Source organism: Periplaneta americana, chromosome 6, assembly GCF_040183065.1.
Source record: "Periplaneta americana isolate PAMFEO1 chromosome 6, P.americana_PAMFEO1_priV1, whole genome shotgun sequence".
Lineage (NCBI taxonomy): Eukaryota > Metazoa > Arthropoda > Insecta > Blattodea > Blattidae > Periplaneta > Periplaneta americana.
In genome coordinates, this window is record NC_091122.1 from 134,925,062 (window position 1) to 134,949,468 (window position 24,407).

Genomic DNA, 24,407 nt, shown 5'->3' on the forward strand with positions numbered 1-24,407 from the left:
ATAAACAGCATTAAAATAGCGAGTCTAGTATTTTCGTGATTTTCCTTTTGCAAATAATATTGCTGTTTAAAAATAGAAATGTCTTTTTCTACCTTTCAACTTGGGTACAAGATTGTCAGATATTGTAATAAAATTTCCTTAAGTTGTTATCTTAATACTGTATTTAAATTATACAACTTGAACATTCATTAAAATATTGGCGAGGGGAGAGGGCCCTCACAAATGTTTGCAGGGGAGGGGATACAATTCCTATGTGCGGCCCTGCCCAAAGATCAATTTGTTTCTAACACTTCTAGATGTAGTCGATTATGACATTTCTAAACTCGCATAGTGTAGCAGTATAAATATTCAGTTTGTTAATCAATACCGGTACATCTGAAAGATGATAGTGAGATGACTAGCAGAGTTGAATTCACACATAAGCAAAAAATTGCTCAGTAAATTTTTTTAGTGTCCTCTCATTCTGGGAAGAGTTCTAGACTTGGATCTCCCACTTTTATTTCACTTCCAAATGAAGCAATGTTAAAGATTATTAAAAATCTATCGTCCTCGTCTGGGTTTGAATATGCTAATCAAAAAGAAACTACAGTAACTATTCGACTACAAAAGATAGTATGTTCCTAAGGTACTCACCTCTTCTTTAGCAATTGTCATGTTGTCTGTGACACCTGAGAAAACAGTTGGCTTGATGAAGTAACCCACATCTCCAATGCGATCACCACCACATTCCAGTTTTGCTCCTTCTGATTTGCCTTTATTAATTAGGTTCAAAACTTTTTTGAACATTTCATCATCAACCTGAAATCAATAAGTTTCAATTCAATTATATTTAAGGCTAATCTAATCTACAAACATTCCAAACTCCGCATTTTCTACGTTTATGAGGTATACACGAAAATTCATTCGTTTTGAGATGTATCTCAGAAGAATTAAAATGCGATATTATTTGCATTGAAAATACATTTTAAATAACTGATGTACTTTTTCTCCTAATTAGAAGTTGTAGAATTTATTTAAAAATAGAATATATAGCGCATATTATTTATTTGTGCTGTATCTAAATAATTCTGCTCTGTTAGCCCATCAAAGAGAGAGAGTGTATGATTTGAGGCTTTCCCGGCATTTGATGTAGAACTCTTCTCGGGTTCTCAGCCAGGTGAGTTGGAGATTTGCTTCCAAGCTTTGGACGGCTAACACTGCCATCTTCTTCAGGGAATGAAGATGAAGAAGATGGAAGAGCTAGCCGTCGAAAGCTTGGAAGCAAATCTCCAACTCACCTGACTGAGAACCCGAGAAGAGTTATTCTACAAGAGACAGAGTGTTTATAAAAGAAATCAATCAATCTTCTCAATGTATCCAGCTGTTTGCTGACAACATAAGGTCCACTACAGTCCACTGTAGTCTTTTCAGTTGTTTTTCACGAGAAATAAGGGGTATTTTGATCGGTGTTCATTACAGATGACTGTTGCTAGTAGTCAGAGTTGGGGTGTGGTCAATATATACTGCAGGGCTGTGTCTTCTGCAACTGGTACCGGTACTTATGATTTTAATTTACTTCTTTTGTGGTTTATGGATGGACAGTATAGAAAAATGTGTTTCAGATCTTCATCATGATTATTACACCACATACAAGTAGAGATATCAGAAAGGTGAAATCAGTGTAGGTACAATTGTGTGACAATGTGACTTATTCTGGCTCTTGTTAAAAATGTTTGAACATGTCTGGGCAAATTTTGTACATTTCCAGGTCATTTGGTTTCTTTTGTATGAACTGTAAAATTTTTCCTTTGTCAGAAGAGAGCCAATTGTTGATCCATAGGTTTGTAAAATAAGACTTTACTGAAGCAAAGGCACTGGATAGAGATATCACTTGAAGAGGTGTTGGTTGCAAATATGTTGCCTGTTTTGCAATATTATCGACTTTCTCGTTTCCAGGTATGCCACATTGAAATGTGATTTTCTTTTGGAGTTTTTTTTAGTTCACTTAGTTGTTTCTGAATGGGAATAATTATATGCACATATAGGTTTGGTACATATTTCATTATATTAAATATAACCCCCTTAGAGTCGGTAAGTATGCAAATAGATTTTTCAGAAATTTGAGTAACACACTGAAGAGCAGCATCAATAGCTAGCAATTCAGTGTCAAGACTGGAGGAACTTGGTATGAAATAACTTTCTTGATATTTTGGAATATACAAGGGAGATCCAGGAAATAACGACCGTTTTGTTGTAATAATTAAAAAAAATATTTATTTGAAAAAACAAAGTCTGTTACATAACTGAAGCTTCCTTTACTTCTCTACATAATCACCACCTACATTTAAACATTTGTCGTATCTGTTCACTAGCTTTAGGATTCCCGTGTTATACTCCTTTGCCGCCAGTTCATTAAGCCAGGTGTTCACTGTCTTCTTCAACTCTTCATCACTTCCAAAACGTGTACCACCCAGAAAGTCTTTCAGCTTAGTGAAAAGGTGAAAATCGCTAGGAGCAAGGTCTGGACTATAGGGCGGATGATCAAAGATTTCCCAACCGAACTGATCCAGAAATTCTCTAGTTGAAGCAGCAGTGTGCGGGTGGGCACAGATTTTGTGGTATCCAAGATGTTGCGACACAATTTCACCAAGCAAAGAACGAGAAATGTCAGGAAAGGCAATATGCAATTCATTGAGTGATGTGCGCCTGTCTTGCAAGATTCTGTCGTTCACTTTAGTCTTCAGGTCTTCTGTGATGAGTGATGGGTGTCCGGGTCGAGTTTCATCGTGGACATTTGTTCGCCCATTGTTGAACATTTCGCACCATTTTCTCACATTTCTTTCATTCATTACAGTATCACCATACACTTCTTTCAATTGCCGGTAAATTTCTGCAGGTTTCAAATGTCGGGCATTCAAAAATCGAATCCGGGATTATCAATCACGTCGTTCATTTTGAAGTAACACAAAATGCACAATGGCGACTTGTTGCAACCAGTACTCACAACATTATGAGAACACATGTTAAGGAAGCCAGTTGACCTTCAAACAAGGAAGGGGAGTCAGCTGCGCGGCGGGTATGCGCGAACGGTCGTTATTTCCTGGATTCCCCTCGTAATACCCTGCTCCTGATGTACCATCATCAGGGTTTAGAGATCCATCTGTATAAATTTAAAGGTGATCCTTATATGTGCTGCAGATTAATTGCACGGCATCTAACTTAAGAATGTATGGAGGATCATTTTTGGAATGATTTCCTGAAATTTTTATGCTATGTTCTGGAATTATCCATTTCCATGGAGGAATTTCATTCACAACTGAAGTTTTAGCAATGAGTGTGTCTGTGATATAGATTGCCATCAAGTTAGGGTATGTAACTTTAAACTTGTGTTATTTACAATTTTTGTGTACTCTGAAGAGTGACTATTTTTTTTAAATATACAGTACCTGAGGTCCTTGTTCAGTTGTTTCAGTGAAAGGATCTCCAACTGACCTCTTCTGCGCCCTTTCTGTGGCCTTCTTTACAAACTCATCATAGATAGCTTCATGAACGAAAGTTCTGGATCCTGCGCAGCAGACCTGGCCTTGATTGAAGAACACTGCGCTGTGGGCAAGTTCTACAGCTTTGTCCACTGAAATAAAAAGTAACTCATCACGTCGTCACATACGAATCAACAAAAAGTAATATACATCTTGATTACACAACTTTTAACACTGTATCACTTCGGAATATGCATGATAAGAACTTTCTTGTGTTAAATTTTAACGTACCTTGTTAACATGTTTCGACCTATTTTCGGTCATCTTCGGAACTGGTCGTTGTTGGTCTTGGCACCTCTTGTTTCCTGTGTGGGTGCGTTCGTAGTGTAGAGTCAAAGAGTATGTGTTTTGAAATTGAGTTGTGTGTTGAAAATATCGTTGGGGTGTGTTTTCATGTGTCTGTATATTTTATATTGTTCTAGTGTGTTGAGTTTTTGGCTTTTTGGTTGGATGTGCAGTATTTCCATGTCTGTGTTGATGTTTCTGTAGGTGTGGTTGGTATTTGTGATGTGTTCTGCATATGTGGAGGTGTTTTGTAATTTTGTTATGGCTGTGATGTGTACATAGGACAGACAGGCAGATCATTTCAAACACATTACAAAGAACACATCACAGCCATAACAAAATTACAAAACACCTCCACATATGCAGAACACATCAACACAGACATGGAAATACTGCACATCCAACCAAAAAGCCAGAAACTCAACACACTAGAACAATATGAAATATACAGACACACAAAAACATACCCCAACGATATTCTCAACACGCAACTCAACTTCAAAACACATACACTCTTTGACTCTACACTACGAACGCACCCACACAGGAAACGAGGCGCTAAGACCAACAACGACCAGTTCCGAAGATAACCGAAAATAGGTCGAAACATGTTAACAAAGTACGTTAAAATTTAACACAAGAAAGTTCTTATCATACATATTCCGAAAAAGTAATAATTTTTCACTTCTTTCAACTTCATCTGTGGACATGAAATTATTGAAGTTCTGTCACTGCTTAATGAAAGCGAAAATGTTCTGGTGTTTCGTTTTGAAAGTATCCTTCAGTCACTGTGTAATCAACTGGCAGTTTTCCATTTAAAACACCGAATTTAGATCCCTTATTATGTATGTGATTAAAAGCAATATTTTGTCGTTACTTCATATTCACATTGTAACAGTGCTAATTAACTTCCTACTTCTTTTCACACACTTTGAAAATCATCTCTACTTTAAAAGAGAGAAGAGTTAAAAAAAATCTGCACTGTATCAGGGATACAACAGCACGCAAAACGAGTTCTAGCAACCATTCCTATGTTTCTGTTGGTTGACCAGTGACGATCCCCCAAGCTCTGATCACTTCTTGCATCCGCAAACTCATGACGCTTTGCCAGATTAAGACTTACATACTGGTACAATGGTTGTGAACTGAAATTCCAGGGGCGGCCGGTACTTATGTGCTCATGTGCTACAGCACATAGTAAAAGTAAGAGAGAAAAATATGTTTTGTTTCAAAAATCTCAAAAATATTTGTTTAATTTAAATAGTTACCATATGTTTCCATTCTGTATTCTTAAAGCATTTGAATCGTCCGCCTTGTCACGTTTCATCATTTACCCTCCACTGTAGTGCGAGATGTGCTAAGCACAGGAAAGCTGTCAACATGGAGAAATGCGCGTGCTTCAGTTGCCCTTTTCACTTACCCGCAAGCACCGAAAACCTCTTCAAACTGCTGTCCCTTCTGTGCTCACCAAAGAGTAGCCAGAACAGAATAGCCAACTTATGTATTTAGTAACTAAAACGTCATTTATTAAAAATGTACTTAAATATGAAACATTTATTTTTTGTATTAGAAATGTGGTTTTTAGCCATCGTTTTCTTCTAGTTCATAAACTTAGACATATATCCAGAGTGATGGCATTTAAGTGTGCTTAAATGCGACAGGCTCATGTTAGTAGATTTACTGGCATGTAAAACAACTCCTGCGGGACAAAATTCTGGCATACCGGCGACACTGATATAACCTCGGCAGTTGCGTCTTTAAATAAAACATAACTTTTTCAATACTAAGGTGATAGACAAGTTCGCCAACAGGAAGGAGAATGGACTTTAATTTTAGTTATTAGGATGAGTGCTATTATTATTATTATTATTATTATTATTATTGCAGTAGCACATACGTTTAAAAAGTCACGAGCCGCCACTGTGAAATTCATTCCATATTTTAAATATGGAAGCAAGAATGGTATATTTTGCAAATTTTAAAGGCATAGTTATACAAAAGGTGGAGAAGATTTTAAACTGCTAACTTCCAAACTCTAATTGATATACATTAATGTGATTATGATTATCTGACAATGCATTTTGATGATACATTTTATCAAAAACTTTCCAATGTGAAAAACAAATTCCGTTCATAATAACGTATGGTATGTAGGTAATTAATTACTTCTTCATCTGAAGTAAATAAGAAAATGAACATCTTTGCAAGTCAAGGTCTCTCGTAAACCAAATACCGGTATACAAAGTGAACAATAAGTATGGAATATTGCTAATAACTTCTTAAATTTTAATTTTACAAAAAAAGTTTTATACAAAGCTGTTGGAGATAAACCGTACAACATGATACCAGTGTCCGAAAAAAGTTAGTTATTTAGGCATACTGGATGTGACAGTAACCTTTATTAAAATTTATGTATTCCTAATCTCCATTAAATTTTATGAATATGTAGAGATGTTACCCACTCAACCATTTCACGTTTTTTAATCGTTTATTAAACTTGTTTCGTGGACTTCAAACTTGAGACAAATAATATGTAAAATCATGTTGAGTGGGCCATAAGACTAAACAAAACACTATTACTACCAAAGTTTACCACAGATGCTCAAAATGAGAATCTTTCACAGCCACACAATGTTCCAGTCTATCACGGAAACAGTCCATTGCCTTTCTCAGTTACATGACACATCTGTTCCACCTCATGTTTACAATAGACTGTTTTCGTGATAGACCGAGACATTGTTTGGCTGTGAATGGTTCTCATTTTGAGCATCTGTGGTAAAGTTTGGTTAGTCATCGCAGGGGCGTATTTTGCGGGCTACCGGGGCTACCGGCGGTAGCCCAAGGAAATTACAAAAGAAAAAGTTTATAATATAACATAATGTAATAATTTTGTATTATTAGTTTTACCATAGTAATTAAAATTAAAGTAATTGTTAGATATATTTTGTGTAATAATAGGGTCAGCGATAGCCCAAACCCTTTAACCAGTATACGCCACTGAGTCATCGTGTTTTGTTTACTTTTATGGCCTACTCGACATGGTTTTACATACTTATTCGTATCTGTCTCAAGTATGGAGTCCACAAAACAAGTTTAACAAAATAGTTAAAAGACATGAAACGAGTGAATGGGTAAAATTTCTACAAATTCATACGTAAAATGTAATGGAGATTCGGAATACCGGTATGTAAATTTTAATTAAAAAAAAAATAAAGTTTACTGTTATACCCTTTATGCCTGAATAACTTTTTTCGAACACTGGTATCATAAAGTATGGTTTATCTCCAACAGCTTTTGTATAAAACTTTTTTTGTAAAATTAAAATTTATGAAGTTATTAGCAATATTCCATACTTATTGTTCACTCCGTATTTCTCTAATTTATTAATACAAAATGAAGAAATTTGCTAAAATGGGACGTGTGAAATACCGTAGGCCTATATTAGTTCAAGTTTTGCACTCTAGGAAGAGTGAAACTACAGTTTCGGAAAAATTAATACAGTGAAACCTGTTCAAGACGGAAGTGACACGGTCCTAATTTATTTTCCGTTGTGGACAGGTTTCCGTGTTATTCAGGTGTGAATTTAAAATTAAATATTTCATCCTTTGTATAAATGAAAAACAAAATTGCATGCCGCAAATTATAGGAATTACAAAATATTCCGTTTATTAAATCAGCTTCATGTCGCTTATTTAATTGGTGAATGATCTTGATGAAAATCTCATCTCCTGTATAAATTGTGTCTTAACTCACTCATTAAGCATTATAAAGTTTATTAATTACACTAAATTTAATATCTAACACTATACTATAATACCGTACTGTATTGTATATCACAGCACATTATTTAATTGGATTAGGAGCCTACAAGTCTTGAATTCTGGATTATCTAATTTCTTTGCCAGTTCAAGGATTTGCTTTCCAGAATAGGTCCAGAAATTGGCATGATCTTTGAAAGGGCAAGAAGAATTCACTCCCACAACAGTTCATTTACTTCTATGTAATCAGTTGTTTTCTGTTTCCTTTTTATATCACCATTATTGACCACAAGCCACTCACTCATGATACGACCTTTATTTTTGAAAGTGTTCAGTTACACCTGAGTTTTCCATTCCTAAATTTCAACATTATTTTCCATACGCTTCGTTTCTCATTTTCCTCGATAACTTTTACTTCATCAGTTAATGCTAGTGAAACATTTTTACGCAATCTTTTTTTTTATCACGAAATCACTAATACACTTGCCTTCTACCCAGCTACGACAGTATACAGAAGTGAAGCATTGAACATCTTTGAAGGGACTCGTCTGTTTAGTCAATAGGGTAATAAAATTTATGATCACCAGGCCAACACACCCTCATACCCTCGAAAATTTTGCAAAGAAAACTTGTTTTTATCTTAGTGGCCTACGTATTTCGTACATTCCTTGAAAGCACATAATGTTTCAAAATATAGTTTACATTAAAGTAGTGTGTCCAAAATATTATTTCCGTTTTGAACAGTAGCAGACAGTTTCCGTTTTCGCATTGGACAGTTTCCGTTTTATTCAGAAAAAATTACACATAATACATATGAATTTCGCCGGGACCAATAAATTGTTCCGAAATAGACAGGATTCCGGATTATTCAGGTTCCGATTTGAACAGGTTTCACTGTAGCAACTCTGTTATTTTTTCCTCCGGATTAAGTTATATCATGTTTTAATGTGACAGGTGTTTGGAAAGTAATACAATCTATATATTTTCTGAAAGGTTGTTTTATTTCCTTTCTAGTGGTACGGTATGTAACAACTTCATTTATGGCTGCTCACATGGCAGTCTGTACATCATTTGTTAATTGAAAGCACAAGACCAAAATTTTACATTTTACGGGTTAGTGTGTATTGTGCTGCCAGATTGCAGTAAATGCTTCTGCTCTTTTTAGTCATTGTCCACACATGTCTCTGAAGAGCATACAGTTATTGATTCCTAGTTTCTGTTTCTTCTTGTCTGTTAATAATTCCTGTGGATTTTCATAGGAATTTTTTGTTAGTACCGGTACCTGTGGTGTTTATGTGATTGAAAGAGTTTGATTGACAATTCTATTTAAAAAATGGTAGAAAATGTGATATAACATCAAGAAAGTCTACACAGATTGTGACATTAAGTGAATGTGGAAAAACTAATAGTGAAATAGTTCAAATTGTGGGAGTGCATAAAAGTACAATTGAGAGAAGTTGGCTAAGTTTCGAGGCAGGGGTGCTGTTATGTGTAGTAGAATGGGAAAGTGTAGTAGAAAACTGAAAACTTCATCCAGATCTGACAATTCTTTGCGTCGTTTATGTTTGAAGACAGATTTGCTACCTCGGAAGAGCTTATGGAAAAATGGAAAGTAACTTTTGGGTTTAATGTTTGTTCTAGAACTGTAAAGAACAGATTGCGAAAATTTGTTTGCTAGCCAACAAGCCAGTGAAGAAACCAATGCTCACCAAACAATAAAGTATGAAATATCCCATAAATGAAGTTGTTATATACCATTACAAAGGAAATAAAACAAGCTTTCAGAAAATATATAGATTGTATTACTTTATAAGCATCTGTCACATTAAAACATGATATAACTTAATCCAGTGTTTCTCAAACTTTTTTGAAGTGGAGATCACTTTCTTAAGTCATAACAGTTCCGTGGACCACCTTACTCTTGTTCCCTTCGAAAGTAAATTTATCATTTTTGTAGCATTTTTTAATACCAGTATACTTATATTTTAAATTAGAATTAATTCAAATTAATTTAATTCAATTAACTTTATATTAGTATTAGCTAATTAAGTTAATGTTAATACAAGAAAATTTATTTTCGTTTTTTTTTTTAATAATTCAAAGCTGTTAGAGTTTGGATAATCTTTAACTTATTAACTAAAAAAAAAAAATAAATGTTGGTACCCACATTAGTGAGATGGATGAGCCTGTCGTTTCTTACACAGTTGTTCTAGACCTACATTTGAATGACTAGATATTTCTTTAATGGCACTAGAATCATTGATATTAATATCTTCACACACAGCTTCTGAACTATTAGCAGAGCCTAAATGAAGCATATCATCACGTTCCTTTCTTTTCGAAGATCCTGATTGAAGCCAGTTTTTCAGTATGTATAATGGGCGCTATTTAACAGAGACATAGACAACTACTAGCGTGTACCACATAAGAAAAATTTAAAGTCATAAATGCATGAAAAGGTTCGGTACTTTGGTCCTCTGTAATGAATTCGGGTGGTCCCTGGTTGGGTTACAGGTGCAGCACCAGAAGTGCAGGGAAAAAATGGCGAGAAACACCACGTTCCTAGTGCTTTAAATCCCTCTTTTGTTGCTGAGAGTAGTGTGAGAAGTCTATAGACGGGTAGGGTAATAAATTTCATAAAATGTCAGTGCTGGGAGAAAAAGTGAAAACAATTGCCATGTGTAATTTCTAATCTCAGATTTTCAGCTATAATGTAACACGCAATTCGTTTGAATTATATTTTTTCTTCTGTCTTTTTTGAAGGACCACAAGGGCAGACCTCGAGGACCACAGGTGGTCCGCGGACCATAGTTTGAGAAATGCTGACTTAATCCGAAGGAAAAAATAACCGAGTTGCTATTAATTTTTGAGGCACTGTATGTAAATACTGGTACCTATTCTGCAGCACTTATCGAAACAATGGTAAGAACTTAAAAGATACAAAGTGAAAGCAAACCTACCTGCTCATAACATTACTGAACCAAAATGAAAAATACAAACCATCAGCATCTGCAAATATAATGAGGGGGCTCTTTCCTCCCAGCTCCAAAGACACTTTCTTCAAGTTCGATTTTGCAGCAGCTGCCATAATAATACGCCCAACCTACAAAGAGAAAATCACTGAAGTCCACTAAGAAAATCACTGTGTGTAGTTACGACTTAACTGGATGAAACTTCGTCATTTTTACAAACAGAAGATAATTTTTCACCACAGTAATCATAATAAGAGTTTACTTGAGACTGATCAGAATCCTATATTTGGTGTATATCCAATAATTTCCCTGTTATGTGCTTGCTTTTAACGAAGTTTAATTTGAAGAATAATTAACAAGATTTTATTACATAAATTTTCATAAGTAACAGCCGATGTAAAAGATCATAATATATTCACACACTTTTCACTGTTACATGCATTCACTTATTTCCAATTTCAAGAATCATATCTAGCAGCAGGCCTAGGCCTACTTCAGATACTTGGGTGTTAAGTAGTAACATGAGGTGCTGCCAGGAAGTTAAAAGGAGCAAAAAGATGCGTTTTAATTTAGATAAGTAAATATGTTTTAATTTAAAATTACCTCTGTGGAACCTGTGAAAGCCACTTTGGTGATGTCTGGATGGGCGGTAATGGCTCCCCCTGCAGTTGGTCCATATCCTGGAATTACGTTCACTACACCATCAGGGAAACCAGCCTGTAAAGGGAAAATGCAAACTGAATCAAGACTACAAGACTCTTATGGACGGCCCACCCCTGATAAAAGATCTTTTGTAGGTATGAAAATTTTGATACAATGCAGATATTCTTTACATTATTTTACAGCATTTTTATAAAATTTTAGGACAATTTTACTCCATATTTTGAAAATTTTTAGCCCATATGTATGTAACCATTTTTATTACATATAAATCCTAGTCCTGGTGATAACAAGCACAACATACTGAAGTCGCAGTCCAGATGGACGGTCTGCCTCTTCCGTCAATATTAAAAATTACATAGGTACCTCCTTGGTTAGAGCAGCGATGTGGAGGGCAGTGAGTGGAGTCTGTTCGGCCGGCTTCAGGACCACAGTGCAGCCAGTCGCAAGGGCAGGAGCCAGCTTCCAAATAGCCATCACTGCTGGAAAGTTCCATGGAATGATCTGTCCAACAATGCCCACCGGCTGCAGCAGAGTGAATGAGAATACTTCGCCATCTGCACAAATCATCACCAAGTGCATTCATTAGTCAAAGGACACAAATTCCAAATGACAATAATGCTGCTGTAAACACTGTAACGACACGTCTTACTGTCACACAAATAATATATTCACAGGTTTCCAATTAGAAGACTATCTATCCACGTTTCTTACGATCCACAGACGGGAGTGGAATTGAGCTCATAACAATATTCAGTTACAATGCAAGTTGCAGTACTTTCATAAGACAGTACTTTTTATAAAGTGTTGAGAAATGTACGCTTAAGTGAAAAGTACGAGGCTGTTTTGAAAAATTTTGCCTCCTAATTTTTTACTTGAAAATGGCTATAGTTATCTGAGTAGAACAAAAAGTGGTACCGGTAACTTCCTACAACTTTACTGTTGATGCCATATAATTATTTCTCCACATAGTCGCCCTGGCAACAACACATCTCTTCCAACGAAGACCAGTTTCTTGGCACCAGTCACTTTGACAACAGAATCACAGCCTCACTTTTATCTCACTGCATCGTCAGAATCAAAGGATGGTTCCCTTAGGTGTTCTTTAAGTTTTGGGAACAGATGAAAATCTGATGGCACCAGATCGAGACTGTATGGAGAATGATCAAAGACAGTGAAACCCATCGTGCACAAAGTTTTCGGAATCACAGTTCTGTGACTGTCGCCTGTACACACTCCGTCCTTTGTCACACAAGTTGAAAGTCGCACCAGGTTCATTACAAGCACGAACAGACCAATGTCGCCCAGTACTGATGTCTGTAATTCATCTCCATAAACAGCCTTCATTCTCCCGATGAATGTCAGTAAGGGACACATTTTCTGCTGACAGAAACTTTATTACAGCACGCTGCTTCAGATGCACTGACATAGCGTTGTTATATGTTGCTATCTTTCAGACTATAATTCAGAGCTCTCTAGCGGCACTGATACGAAAATCGTTCAGAGAAATGGGAAAATTAACTGAGTAGAATGTATGACAGCTAGTACTCCTAAATATAACAATCAATCAATCAATATTCCTGTCATTCCTACGTCGAACACAGGGCTCTCAGAAAGCTTCTCCATCTGACTCTATTCCTGGGCTAACTCCTTGATCTCACTCCATGTCTTTCCCATCGTTTTTGCTTCTGTGAGAACAGTTCGTTTCCAGGTTATCTTGGGTCTGCCAATTCCTCTGCTGTCCTGCGGATTCCAATCCAATGCCTTCCTGGCGGGGTCATCTGGAGGTCGGCGAAGTATATTTTTTTTCATTTCATTTATTTATTTTATTCCATAGATCTTACATGAGCAATGAAGCTTTAAGATGTGGAACAAGTCAACATTTTACAATATTACAATTACAATTTTTACAAATTTTTATAATTTTACAATTTAGTAATTTTCTACAATTTTTACAATTTTGTGCAATTTTTTTTTTTGGCGAGATGTAATGAGATGAGATGAGGTCCGAGGATTCGCCAAAATATTACCCGGCATTTGCCTTTTGGTGGGGGAAACCTCGGAAAAACCCAACCAGGTAATCAAATCAAAGGGGGGTAATCAAATCAAAGGGGTTGATGCCAAGGACTCGCCATAGACCATCCGGCTTCAGTCCCACGGCTGGGGAAAACCTCGGAAGAAACCAAAGACCAAAGGGGGATCCAACCCAAGCCCAAACACAGCTCCGGATCAGCAGCCCAGCGAGTCTGCCGACTGAGCTACATCGATGGCTCTACTAAAAGTATACAATACATAGCCAATCAGATTATTAAATTTACAAACGCAAACGATCATTCATAAGTTGAGCTATATGTATAATACAAAACAAGTTAATTAAATTTAAGGCATAAACAATTAAACCAGTTGTGATATACAGAAATTGATAATACATATCATGCAAACTACTTCAAATTACAAACACAAACAATTTATCAGTAGAGCTATATAGATTACTATTCAATTTAAAGCATATACAATTCATCGGCCAAAACTATACAAATATATACAATACAAAGTAGCATACTTTCATTAAGCTATACAAATTTGTGCAATTAATATCAAGTAGATTAATTCAATTTATAATCATGAACAATTCATCAGTTGAGCTATACATATTACCATTCAATTTACAGTAGGTCTATATACAATTCATCAGTAGAGCTACACAGACTAGTAATCATTTTAAGAACATATACAATTCATCAGCCAAACTATACAAACATATACAATCAAATTAGTTCAATTTACAAACTTATTTTCGTTAAGCTATACAATTCATATGAAATAGATTAATTCAATTTATAAGCTTAAACAATTCATCAGTTGATCTATACAGTATACTATTCAATTTACAGTACATGCAATTCATCAGTTATGCTAAACAAAAAAATACAATACATAGTAAACAGATTAAGTCAATATAAAAACATATTTTAGTTGAGCTATATAAAATGGTACATGTCATTTAAGTAGAATAATTCAATTCACAAGCATAAACAATTCATCAATTGTGTAGAAGGTATGAGTATGTAGAAATTTGGTTAATTCTTTTCTGAACCTTTTCTCGTGGTTCTTCAAATCTTTAAGATAATTAGGCAGTGCATTGAAAACTGTTATACATGAATAGCGAACTCCTTTTTTAAAACAGCTTAGACTAACAGAGGGTAGATGAAGATCTGATTCATGTCTTGTATTAAAATGATGAATGTCTTGATTAGTACTGAATTTATCTTGGTTCTTAATATACAGCATCATTAGGGAAAGAATGTATTCACAAGGTAAAGTCAAGATTTCTAAGTTTCGGAAAATATTTTTACATGAGGTCCTTTTATGCACACCGGCCATTATTCTTATAGCTTTCTTTTGTAAAATAAAAACGTGTTTAGTTTCAGACGAGTTACCCCAGAATATTAATCCATATTTCATTACAGAGTGAAAATATGCAAAGTATGACATTTTAAGTAAGTTTATATCACCAATAGTAGATAAGGATCTTAATGCATAACAGGCAGAGCTCAATTTACGAGTAATACATTCTATATGCATTTTCCAGTTCAAGTGATTATCCAATTCTAAACCAAGAAACTTTGTGCTTATAGATTCTTTGAGATGAGTTCCATTTAATCGAATACTGTAGGAAACCTGAGCACTATTGCGTGTACTAAATTTGACTGCACTGGTTTTATCAACATTAAGTGCTAGTTTATTTGCAGGGAACCATTCATTCATTAGATTCAGCACTGTATTATAAGTGTTTATAAAATGATCGTATTGTTTGCTTGAAATAATTACACTTGTATCATCTGCAAATAAAATTACATGGGATGAATTGTTTATGGTCAAGGCTAAATCATTAATATAAACTAGAAACAACAATGGACCTAAAATTGACCCCTGCGGAACACCATGTTTAATATTTCTAAATTCTGAATAAGTAACTTTATGACTATTTGGTACATTTATTTCTACTTTTTGTTTTCTATTTGATAACTACGATGTAAACCAAACCAACATCTCATCTTTAATACCATAAAACTTCAATTTTTTTACTAATATACTATGGTCTACACAATCAAATGCTTTAGCCAAGTCACAAAAAATCCCACCTACATGTAGTTTCGAATTTAATGAATTTAGTATTTCATCCACCAAACTAAAAGCAGCATTCTCTGTCGATTTTTGTTTTCTAAATCCAAACTGTTCTAAAACTAATATATTGTTGGACTCCAGGTAATGATATAATCTATTATACATAACTTTCTCAAACACTTTTGAAAATGTTGTTAATAATGATATGGGTCTATAATTAGCAATAGTACATTTATCTCCCTATTGAATATTTGAGTCTTTCTGGAAAAATACCAAATTGCATAGATAGCTTAACGGAGGGGATAATATTTCAGAACAAGCTTTGAGAACTTTACTTGGAATTTCATCATATCCAGAGGAATATTTTGTTTTTAGTTGTTTTATCACATGCATGATTTCTGCTGCGGTAGTGGGAATAAATTTGAGACCTAAAAACTCAGTGTTAAATGCATCAGTTAGGTAACCAAGTGCAGCATCTTCTGCACAATCTTGAATGTTTAAGTTCTGAATAATATTTATATAGAAGTCGTTAAAATGATTTGCAATTGATTTTGGGTTATCTATTTTACTATCATTGATTTTAATGCAAGTAATATTTTCACTCTTTGAATATAGATTAGTTTCATTTTTAATAATGTCCCAAATAGTTTTAATCTTATTATCTGAATTTTGTATTTTTTCATTCAGATACATTTTCTTTGCATCTTTTATAACTTTTGTCAAAGTTTTACAGTAATTCTTGTAGTAATTAAGAACATGAGGATCATCACTATTCCTACTCATTAAATATAGATTCCTTTTTCTAGCACATGATATTTTAATTCCCTGACTTATCCACATGTTTTTACTTTTAGATTTTTTCACCACCTTGACTGGAAAACATTCATTGAAATAATTCGTAAATGTAGTGAAAAATGCATTAAATTTAGTATTAATATCAATGGTGTCGGTACTATATACATTTTTCCAAGATTCATTTTGTAGACATGTATTTAAATGATGAAGAGATTCAGCATTTATAATCCTTTTTTTTATTTTTAGATTAACACTTTGGAATTTTTCACTCATATTGAAAACACTTAGAATTTATGCATCATGATCAGACAGGCCATTGACTAATGGTACTGTTGAATAGGAATTCAATCTACTTTTATCTATAAATATATTATCAATGGCAGTACTACTTCCAGCTTGTGTTCTGGTTGGAAAACTTACTGTGTGACTAAGATTATAAGTTTCAAGAAGTGAGTTTAATTTTCTTTTACGTGAGCTTTCTGATAGATAATCTATGTTTATGTCACCACAGATTACAAATTCGGTATGTGGTTTATAAAGTCTTTTCAATAATGAATCTAAGTTAGTTGTAAATTTCTTATAATCTCCCATTGGCGCCCTATAAACACATAAGATAATTAAATTTGATATCTCATAACCAATTTGTATGTCCCAGCTATCCCCACTTCCTATGCCGAATTTCAAATTCAACTGGTTTTTGTTTAGTTTTTAACCAAAGGTTTTCATTAGATATCTGGACCGGCCAGAATATTTTTAATATGTTTCTCAAATATCTATTAATAAAAACTTGTAGTTGATTGATAATAGTTTTGGTTATTTTCCAGGTTTCACAGCCATATAAAAGCACGGATTTGACATTTGTGTTAAAAAATTCTCAGTTTAGTATTTGTTGTGTAGGTTTAGCAGAAATATAACAATAACACAAAAAATTAAGAGGCATTATTTTTCGAAACTACCTCGTATTAATTTATAGTTAAATCCGTTTCGAGCATATTTTCACAAAGTGCAATAAAGTATTAAGTTTAATAATATAATAATAAAATTTATCACTCATGATAAAAAGAGATATGTACTTAGAGCTATGTTCCAATACAGAAAGTAATGAAACAATACCAATACAATTATTGATCCACTGATGATTCATTGTGGTGTCAGAAGTCTGAATGTCATGTGTTCCTATTTTTCCTTATAGTAATATGGAAAGCCTAATTTCATATGATCAGTTACTAGAGAGGAACTATTTATAAACCAATCTAAATCTAGATCTGAATATTATGTTTGACAAACATCAGCTAGTCTTATATGGCTATTTTTAATCTAATACATTAACCATGCGAGTAACTACATCTGCGTTGCTAATTAGCGTTCAATATAGTCTACCTGTACGGTAGTTGTCATCATACCTGCAGGTATTGTGTGTCCCTGAACCTTATCGCACCAGCCTGCAAAATAACGCAGCGTCTTCACACTCGACATAATGTCAAAATATGCGAATTTAAATGGCTTGCCATTGTCCAAAGTCTCCAGACTTGCCAGAGTTTTCATGTCACGTTCAACTAAATCTGCAAACTAAAGAGAAAGGAATTAAGAAAGTAAATAAACAAATTAGTAACTTTACACCTATATATCAGTCTTATTACACTTATTTGAATATACAATATCTTGAACCCTATTTTACTCGAAAGTACTTTAGGGTTATAGTCATAGCCTGAGTTTATATTATTATAATGAGAATTCATTTGACGTGGGTAACCCAGTCTTGCCACTTAAAATTAACACATATCTACTACAATAATTTGAATTATTTACAAGTTCTTAAAAATATTACATATAAAATTACATTGACGTGGGTAACCCAGCCTTGCTACTTGAAATTAACACTTATATCGACTACAATAATTTGAATTATTTACAAGTTCTTAAATATATTACATATAAAATTACATTGACGTGGGTAACCCAGTCTTGCTACTTAAAATTAACACTTATATCGACTACAATAATTTGAATTATTTACAAGTTCTTAAAAATATTACATATAAAATTACATTGACGTGGGTAACCCAGCCTTGCTACTTGAAATTAACACTTATATCGACTACAATAATTTGAATTATTTACAAGTTCTTAAATATATTACATATAAAATTACATTGACGTGGGTAACCCAGTCTTGCTACTTAAAATTAACACTTATATCGACTACAATAATTTGAATTATTTACAAGTTCTTAAAAATATTACATATAAAATTACATTGACGTGGGTAACCCAGCCTTGCTACTTGAAATTAACACTTATATCTACTACAATAATTTGAATTATTTACAAGTTCTTAAATATATTACATATAAAATTACAAAACTCTTTATAACAGCACGTTTTTGTGAACAAATTGAATAGTGGTTTGTCATACATTATATTACAAAAATGTAAATGTCCGACCAAAACAAATCTTTTGTTTTCGAACACTGGACAATGAAACAAAAGGTGATGCACAGTTTGCTCTTCCTCACAGATACATAAATAGCCATTGTCCTTATGTAATTTAAATCGTCTTATTACACTTACAAGTCTGTAAAACTTGAAAAAAGATAATTATAACAGTAACATATACTACAGTACCATTACTACAGCTATAATTATAATAACTTTAAAACAATGATACTGTTAACACAACAAATAATAATAATAATAATAATAATAATAATAATAATAATAATAATAATAATAATAATAACAATAACAATAACAATAATAATAATAATAATAATAATAATAATAATAATAATAATAATAATAATAATAATAATAATAATAATAATCCGGTAACTACAGCAGACTACCAGTATGTTTGCCCTCCGGTTCCTAGTTGTCAACTCCTCCTGTCCGTCCAATATCCATCCCAAAGATATGGCACTCAAATTCCTTGTATCCAGTTATCCCACGGAAGTTCTCTCATTCTTCAATCTGATGGGTTCCATTTTATCATTCTCTTAGATAGTCTTCTCCATTCATTCTCTGAGCATTCTCATACCAATTCAGCTGTCTTTTTTTTCTCTATATCTTCCAATACTGTAGTCTCTTTATGTACCGGTACTAGGCGTCTGATTTCTTCATTTCTGACTTTCGCCAATCTTAACTTAATAGCTGACCTTCGGAGGAAGTCCATTTCTGTTGATAATTTATTTATTTTTTTTTTTTTTCCACTAATTTGCCAAACTTCACACCCATAGAGCATGGTACTTTTAACAACTGTATCATACATCCTAATTTTATTTTTCATTCTGATATATATTTTTTTGTCATAAGATGGAATTTAATGTACGCCCTACCTAAAATTTTTCTAGTATTATTTATTCTTGTATTTATCATAATATCAGAAGTGCCTGTGTTACTAAATTTAGCTCCCAAATAAGTAAATTAAGTACAAGCGCTTTTATTCTATTTCTGTCCAAATTTAAATCTTTAATATCACCTCCTATGCATATATATTGTTTTATCTCAATTTATTATCAGGCCCCATTATAAATAATAATAATAATAATAATAATAATAATAATAATAATAATAATAATAATAATAATAATAATAAATAAATAAAAGTTCAATAAGTCATACATTATGAATTATGATATACTATCACAAGTCCAATGCAAACCTCATCCACAGAATCTTTGAAGTGTGGTCGGGCATGATGTCATTTGGGAGTGGGCAAAGCCCGACAGTGCCTGCTCCCTTACTTACAGATGTTTTATTTTATCTCTGCAAATGATTGATCGTTAAATTTCAAGTAGTTTATTCTAGTCGTAGGCGTCAGAGTACTAAAAAGTATTACAACCTTTCGTTATCTCTCTTGCCCCTCACCACAAGCTGTGACATTGCACAGAGACAGAGATATAATAAAAGATGTGTACGTGTTATGTTCACTCTCCCGCGCAATTCCTTTCGCGCCCTGAGTATTCACTGGATCAGCCATCTATGACGCTACATGCGCAGAAGGCTTTTTGACCGTCACTTCACATATTCCACTGACGGGGTTTACCATTTGTAAATGAAAAAAAAAAGGCAAGATTCTTTATCGATGCTCGAGTACAATCTGACTCTCAATATTGAAAAAGAACAATGTAACATGAGAAATTAAACAAACATTCATCTTGTGTAAAGTTATTCCTATTACAAGACAGAGACCCACATGATAGCCGGAGGTTAAGGTTCCCACATTTTCTTGCTGTTTTTATCCCTAGGAAAACTTTCTCGTTGATTAAACTGATCCTAGGGCCATAGTGCAACCGGAATTAAGGCTTTGTATTAATAGGTATCACTAGAGTGCAAAATTTACATGCATGAATTAATAATACACAACAGTTTAAAAATGACTATTAATGAATATTCAGAAATAAGAATGTTCAGGGCTCCAACAAATGACCTTTCCAGCTTCGAACATATAAACATATAGGCCTCACTTATGTTTAATAAAACTCAGATATATAAAACTGGTACCAAGAGAAAGAGAAAAAGAGAAACTCGAAACGTTTTAATACCTTACTTCAAAGTTGTTTAATGTGAGTTCCCCTGGTAACACAGCACACATCAAGCCTGTAGTTGAGTTCCTCATAGCTACGTTCAAGCGTATCATTATCTATGTGATGGCTTCTGCGATGCATGCTCGTAGATCAAGCAGGGTGGTACGTAGGTCTGGAGAACGTGGAGGTCAACGAATAAGTTCACCGTCGTTGCGACCAGCACGCTCAATCCACCTGATGTTCAGCGCAAAATCTTCCACACAGTCGTCTTCGGTATTTGCAGCTCTCTGCTGGACTACGTGAGAAACTTTCACGGACACACTCAACTGTTTTCTTGCTTAATGGCGGGCATCTGGTTGATTTCCTTTTACAAATGCATCCCCTTGTCTTAAAATAGCAGTACCACATGCGAATTGTAGGCCCACAGGATGGTTCTGCACCAAACCTTGTTCGGAAATGTCATTAGACATTAATAACAGACTAGTTAACATGAAAATCAAGTTTACAAACAGCTTCTCTGTCCTCCATAGTCATTTTGCCTCAACAATGAACAAATGTCATTGGTTATTATGCAGTAGTCTTACTAAATGTTTTGATGTACTAAAACAAAACTTCCCGAGTTTCTTTTTCTATTGGTACCAGTTTGATACATCTGAGTTTCATTAAACGTAAGTTACATATGATCGACACTGGAAAAGTCATTTGTGGAAGCTCTGGATATTTAGATCACAAAAATTTTTCTCATGTTTTTCGTTACTCTCTTATTAAATCTATTAATTCTGTTTGAGAATAGGTATATAACGTCAGTCATTAAGAGAACTTAGGATAATTACTTTATTGAGTAGTTTGCCTCTTGCAGAAGCATCTAACTTCCTCCATGGTGATCCAATCTTGAAGGCTGCTTTGGCAGCAGCCACAGCCAGGTCGACATCAGCCTACAGAAACAACAACAATTAACTATTAAGATTTGCAAAGAAAAAATCAAATTTAACAGTATAACCTCCATGTCAGTAATTTCACTTCAAAAACAGCTGTAGATACTAAGAGTCAGCCCTGATCACATGTAACAGGCTAAACAGCCTAATGGAGTTTCAAGGCAACCACTTTTATCAATTTCACCATGCTGTCATCTAGCGACTGCAAATGAAGTCACGCCACAAACCTTATGGAATTGCATGGAGAAACTGTACTTCCATCTTACAAAAAAATGCCTTTTCGACAGTAGAAGCTTTGGTGGTTGTTCTCATTTTATGTTGCATTTCATAACATGGAAATGGCCAATCTGATATATATGTGATCAGGGGTGTCAAGTTGCGGAATTAAAGCTCGAACATTATCGAATAATTGAGCAACTCCTGGCCTTGAGTAGTGGTTCTCAAACTGCTAGTAAAACGTGACTTCATCTCGCATATCACGTTACCAATACAGAATAGGCATTCACGGAAAATGTCAACTCAACCACTCTCTCCAAGTACCTGCCGTTGTTTCTTAATGCAACATTCCAATCAAGTTTACAAGCCAACAATTCATACAGAGTTGTTATTGGTTTGGTTTACAGACCTACGGCATATGGACCTACTGGCACTAGTCTAAGTTTGCTGCCAGATTCCCTTTCACGTTGAACGCGCCTATGCGTGTCGTGCAATTGGGCGATTGTTGTGAGTGCAGTTCTGCGTGCGATACCGTAGAGAATGGCTAGTAGTTATTTGACGCTAGAAGAAAGACTGCAAGACATAACGTACAGTAGGTACGACTCGGCTTGCCAGGCCTGTACGGAATTTATTGCGAAATTTACGAATACTCGACTGCCGAAGAGGTACGCAGTACACAAGTTAGTGAATAAATTTCAGAACACGAAGTCGGTATTTTAAAAAAGCCTTAGAAAAAGGCCAGTTTTAATAGAATCTAGATTAGATGATGTTAAAGCTATTCAGACATCCGTCACAAAATTGCTAAAAAAATATCTCAGCAGACTGGAGTGTTTAAATCATCTGCAAGAAACGCGATACGTTTATTACATCTTAAATCTTATCACTATATCCCAGTACATGCTCCACGTTTGTGAGTGAATTACTGCAATTGATTTCAGGACTGAAAGGTAACATTGAGTTAGTAATTACAAGAATTTTAGTGGAAGAATTGGGGAGAGTAAACGAGAAAATATTTACGCGATATTCCACTTATATGCGACAAGAGGTCGCATCAATTATAACGTAAGTGTACTGTAGTCTAATAGCGCTGTTACGGTATTAATTCTGGCGGCCACAACTGCAGTCCTCACCGAGGACCCACGCGCCGGTACATCGGTAAACCAAACTGGTAACAACTCTGCAAAAGTAGATAATTTTTATACTTTTGTAACTGCTGTGGCGATCTGTATGCGCAGATTGTGAGGGAAGTTTCAACGTGAGATCGTTTACAGTCCCTTATGAGATACAGTTGGCCAATATCAGATTGATAATCAGACAATAGTAACTGCATTTCCTTTATCTGCGTCGCTTCTTCAGTAAGATTCAATTAACAATTATCCCTTCCCCCCCTTAATCTGTATGCAGCTGAAATAGCTTGTCACTTAGAATACCCTTTCTGTATACATATAGTAATAGAAGGATGCAGTGTTGGCTGGCAAGGTCAAGATGTAGCTCTAACGAGATAATTGAGAAGTAGTGGTATGATGACATCAGAAAGGTCAACATTCCAAAGAACCTTCACCAACATGATCTACATCTATCACAGCTTTCAAAAGAATATGATCGGCATTAGGTTCAGAAAGGTATCACTTAATACATTTAGGTCTACCACTTTTTGTCTTTATAATTCTATCTGGATTGCTAACTTTCTTTGCACTTGTCATGCAGACTTCGAAAAACAATTTACAATCGCAAAAAATGCACCGAACCGTTCAGCAACAAATGCTCAACTACTGGACTGAACAGCCGAAATGTGCTAGATAATTTGACAACGTTTTTGCGTCTGCTTTCTGAATACCCGCCTATTATATGAGCTATAATAAAGGTAATTTAACTTTAAGCTACCTATACGATTTCTAAATATATATTTTTAACAAAGAGCACAACGTGAAGTGTTATAAAAACACTAACCATTTAACTGTACTATATTTCTACATTTTTATTTCATTTATTTTACACACGGATTTAGAAAACCTCCAGCAAGATTCAATACATGATGTCACATGATTATTAAAGTCCTTAGAAACAGCGTGCTTCTCAGGCCCTCGTTCGTCAGTTTGGCCGTTGGCAATGGTAACCCCTCTTCCACCATCTTTGCTGGATGGAAGTGTCAATAATTTTCTCTTGTTGCGTATACTACATACGTAGTGGGCTGCAATGGAGGCGACCTTGGACTGGGCGAGAGTTGTCGCACCTGTCAGATACTGTCCACTCTACTTCTAGACGCACTGTATAATGATTAACTTTCCTACATTTTCTAGCAAAAGGTTACATTTTTCGTAAATTAAATTTATTTTTTACAATCAAAAATATTGTAAAAAGAGGAGAGATTAAGCAGACAGCATAATTTTATTGATAGTTTAAACCCGTGTTCTCTTGCTCTTGGGAATCTCGGAATGTTGGTGGAATGTGTGACTTGGGTTTTTGAAAGCATCTCTATTGCCTCTTTATATGTGGAAAGTGTTACAGAAATACGAATGGAAAGGGAAAATAGTGAAATATGTGAAAAAAAAAAGACCTTTTAATTAAATATGAAAATTTTACCAAAACATTGTGAAATATGGAAATTTTTAGC

General features: G+C 34.5%; 1 protein-coding gene across 1 annotated transcript in view; it reads right to left on the reverse strand.

Annotated features, from left to right (window-relative positions):
- The window catches only part of LOC138701756 (aldehyde dehydrogenase X, mitochondrial-like), a 91,502-nt gene that overhangs the window by 6,805 nt on the left and 60,290 nt on the right, over nt 1-24,407 (reverse strand). Inside the window, exons 3-9 of the mRNA XM_069828983.1 lie at nt 21,476-21,577; nt 17,520-17,685; nt 11,560-11,750; nt 11,137-11,250; nt 10,562-10,664; nt 3,426-3,610; nt 634-798 (exon numbers count right to left, since the gene is read on the reverse strand). Coding sequence (XP_069685084.1) covers nt 634-798; nt 3,426-3,610; nt 10,562-10,664; nt 11,137-11,250; nt 11,560-11,750; nt 17,520-17,685; nt 21,476-21,577 — 1,026 coding nt within the window. The remainder of the gene's footprint in view (nt 1-633; nt 799-3,425; nt 3,611-10,561; nt 10,665-11,136; nt 11,251-11,559; nt 11,751-17,519; nt 17,686-21,475; nt 21,578-24,407) is intronic.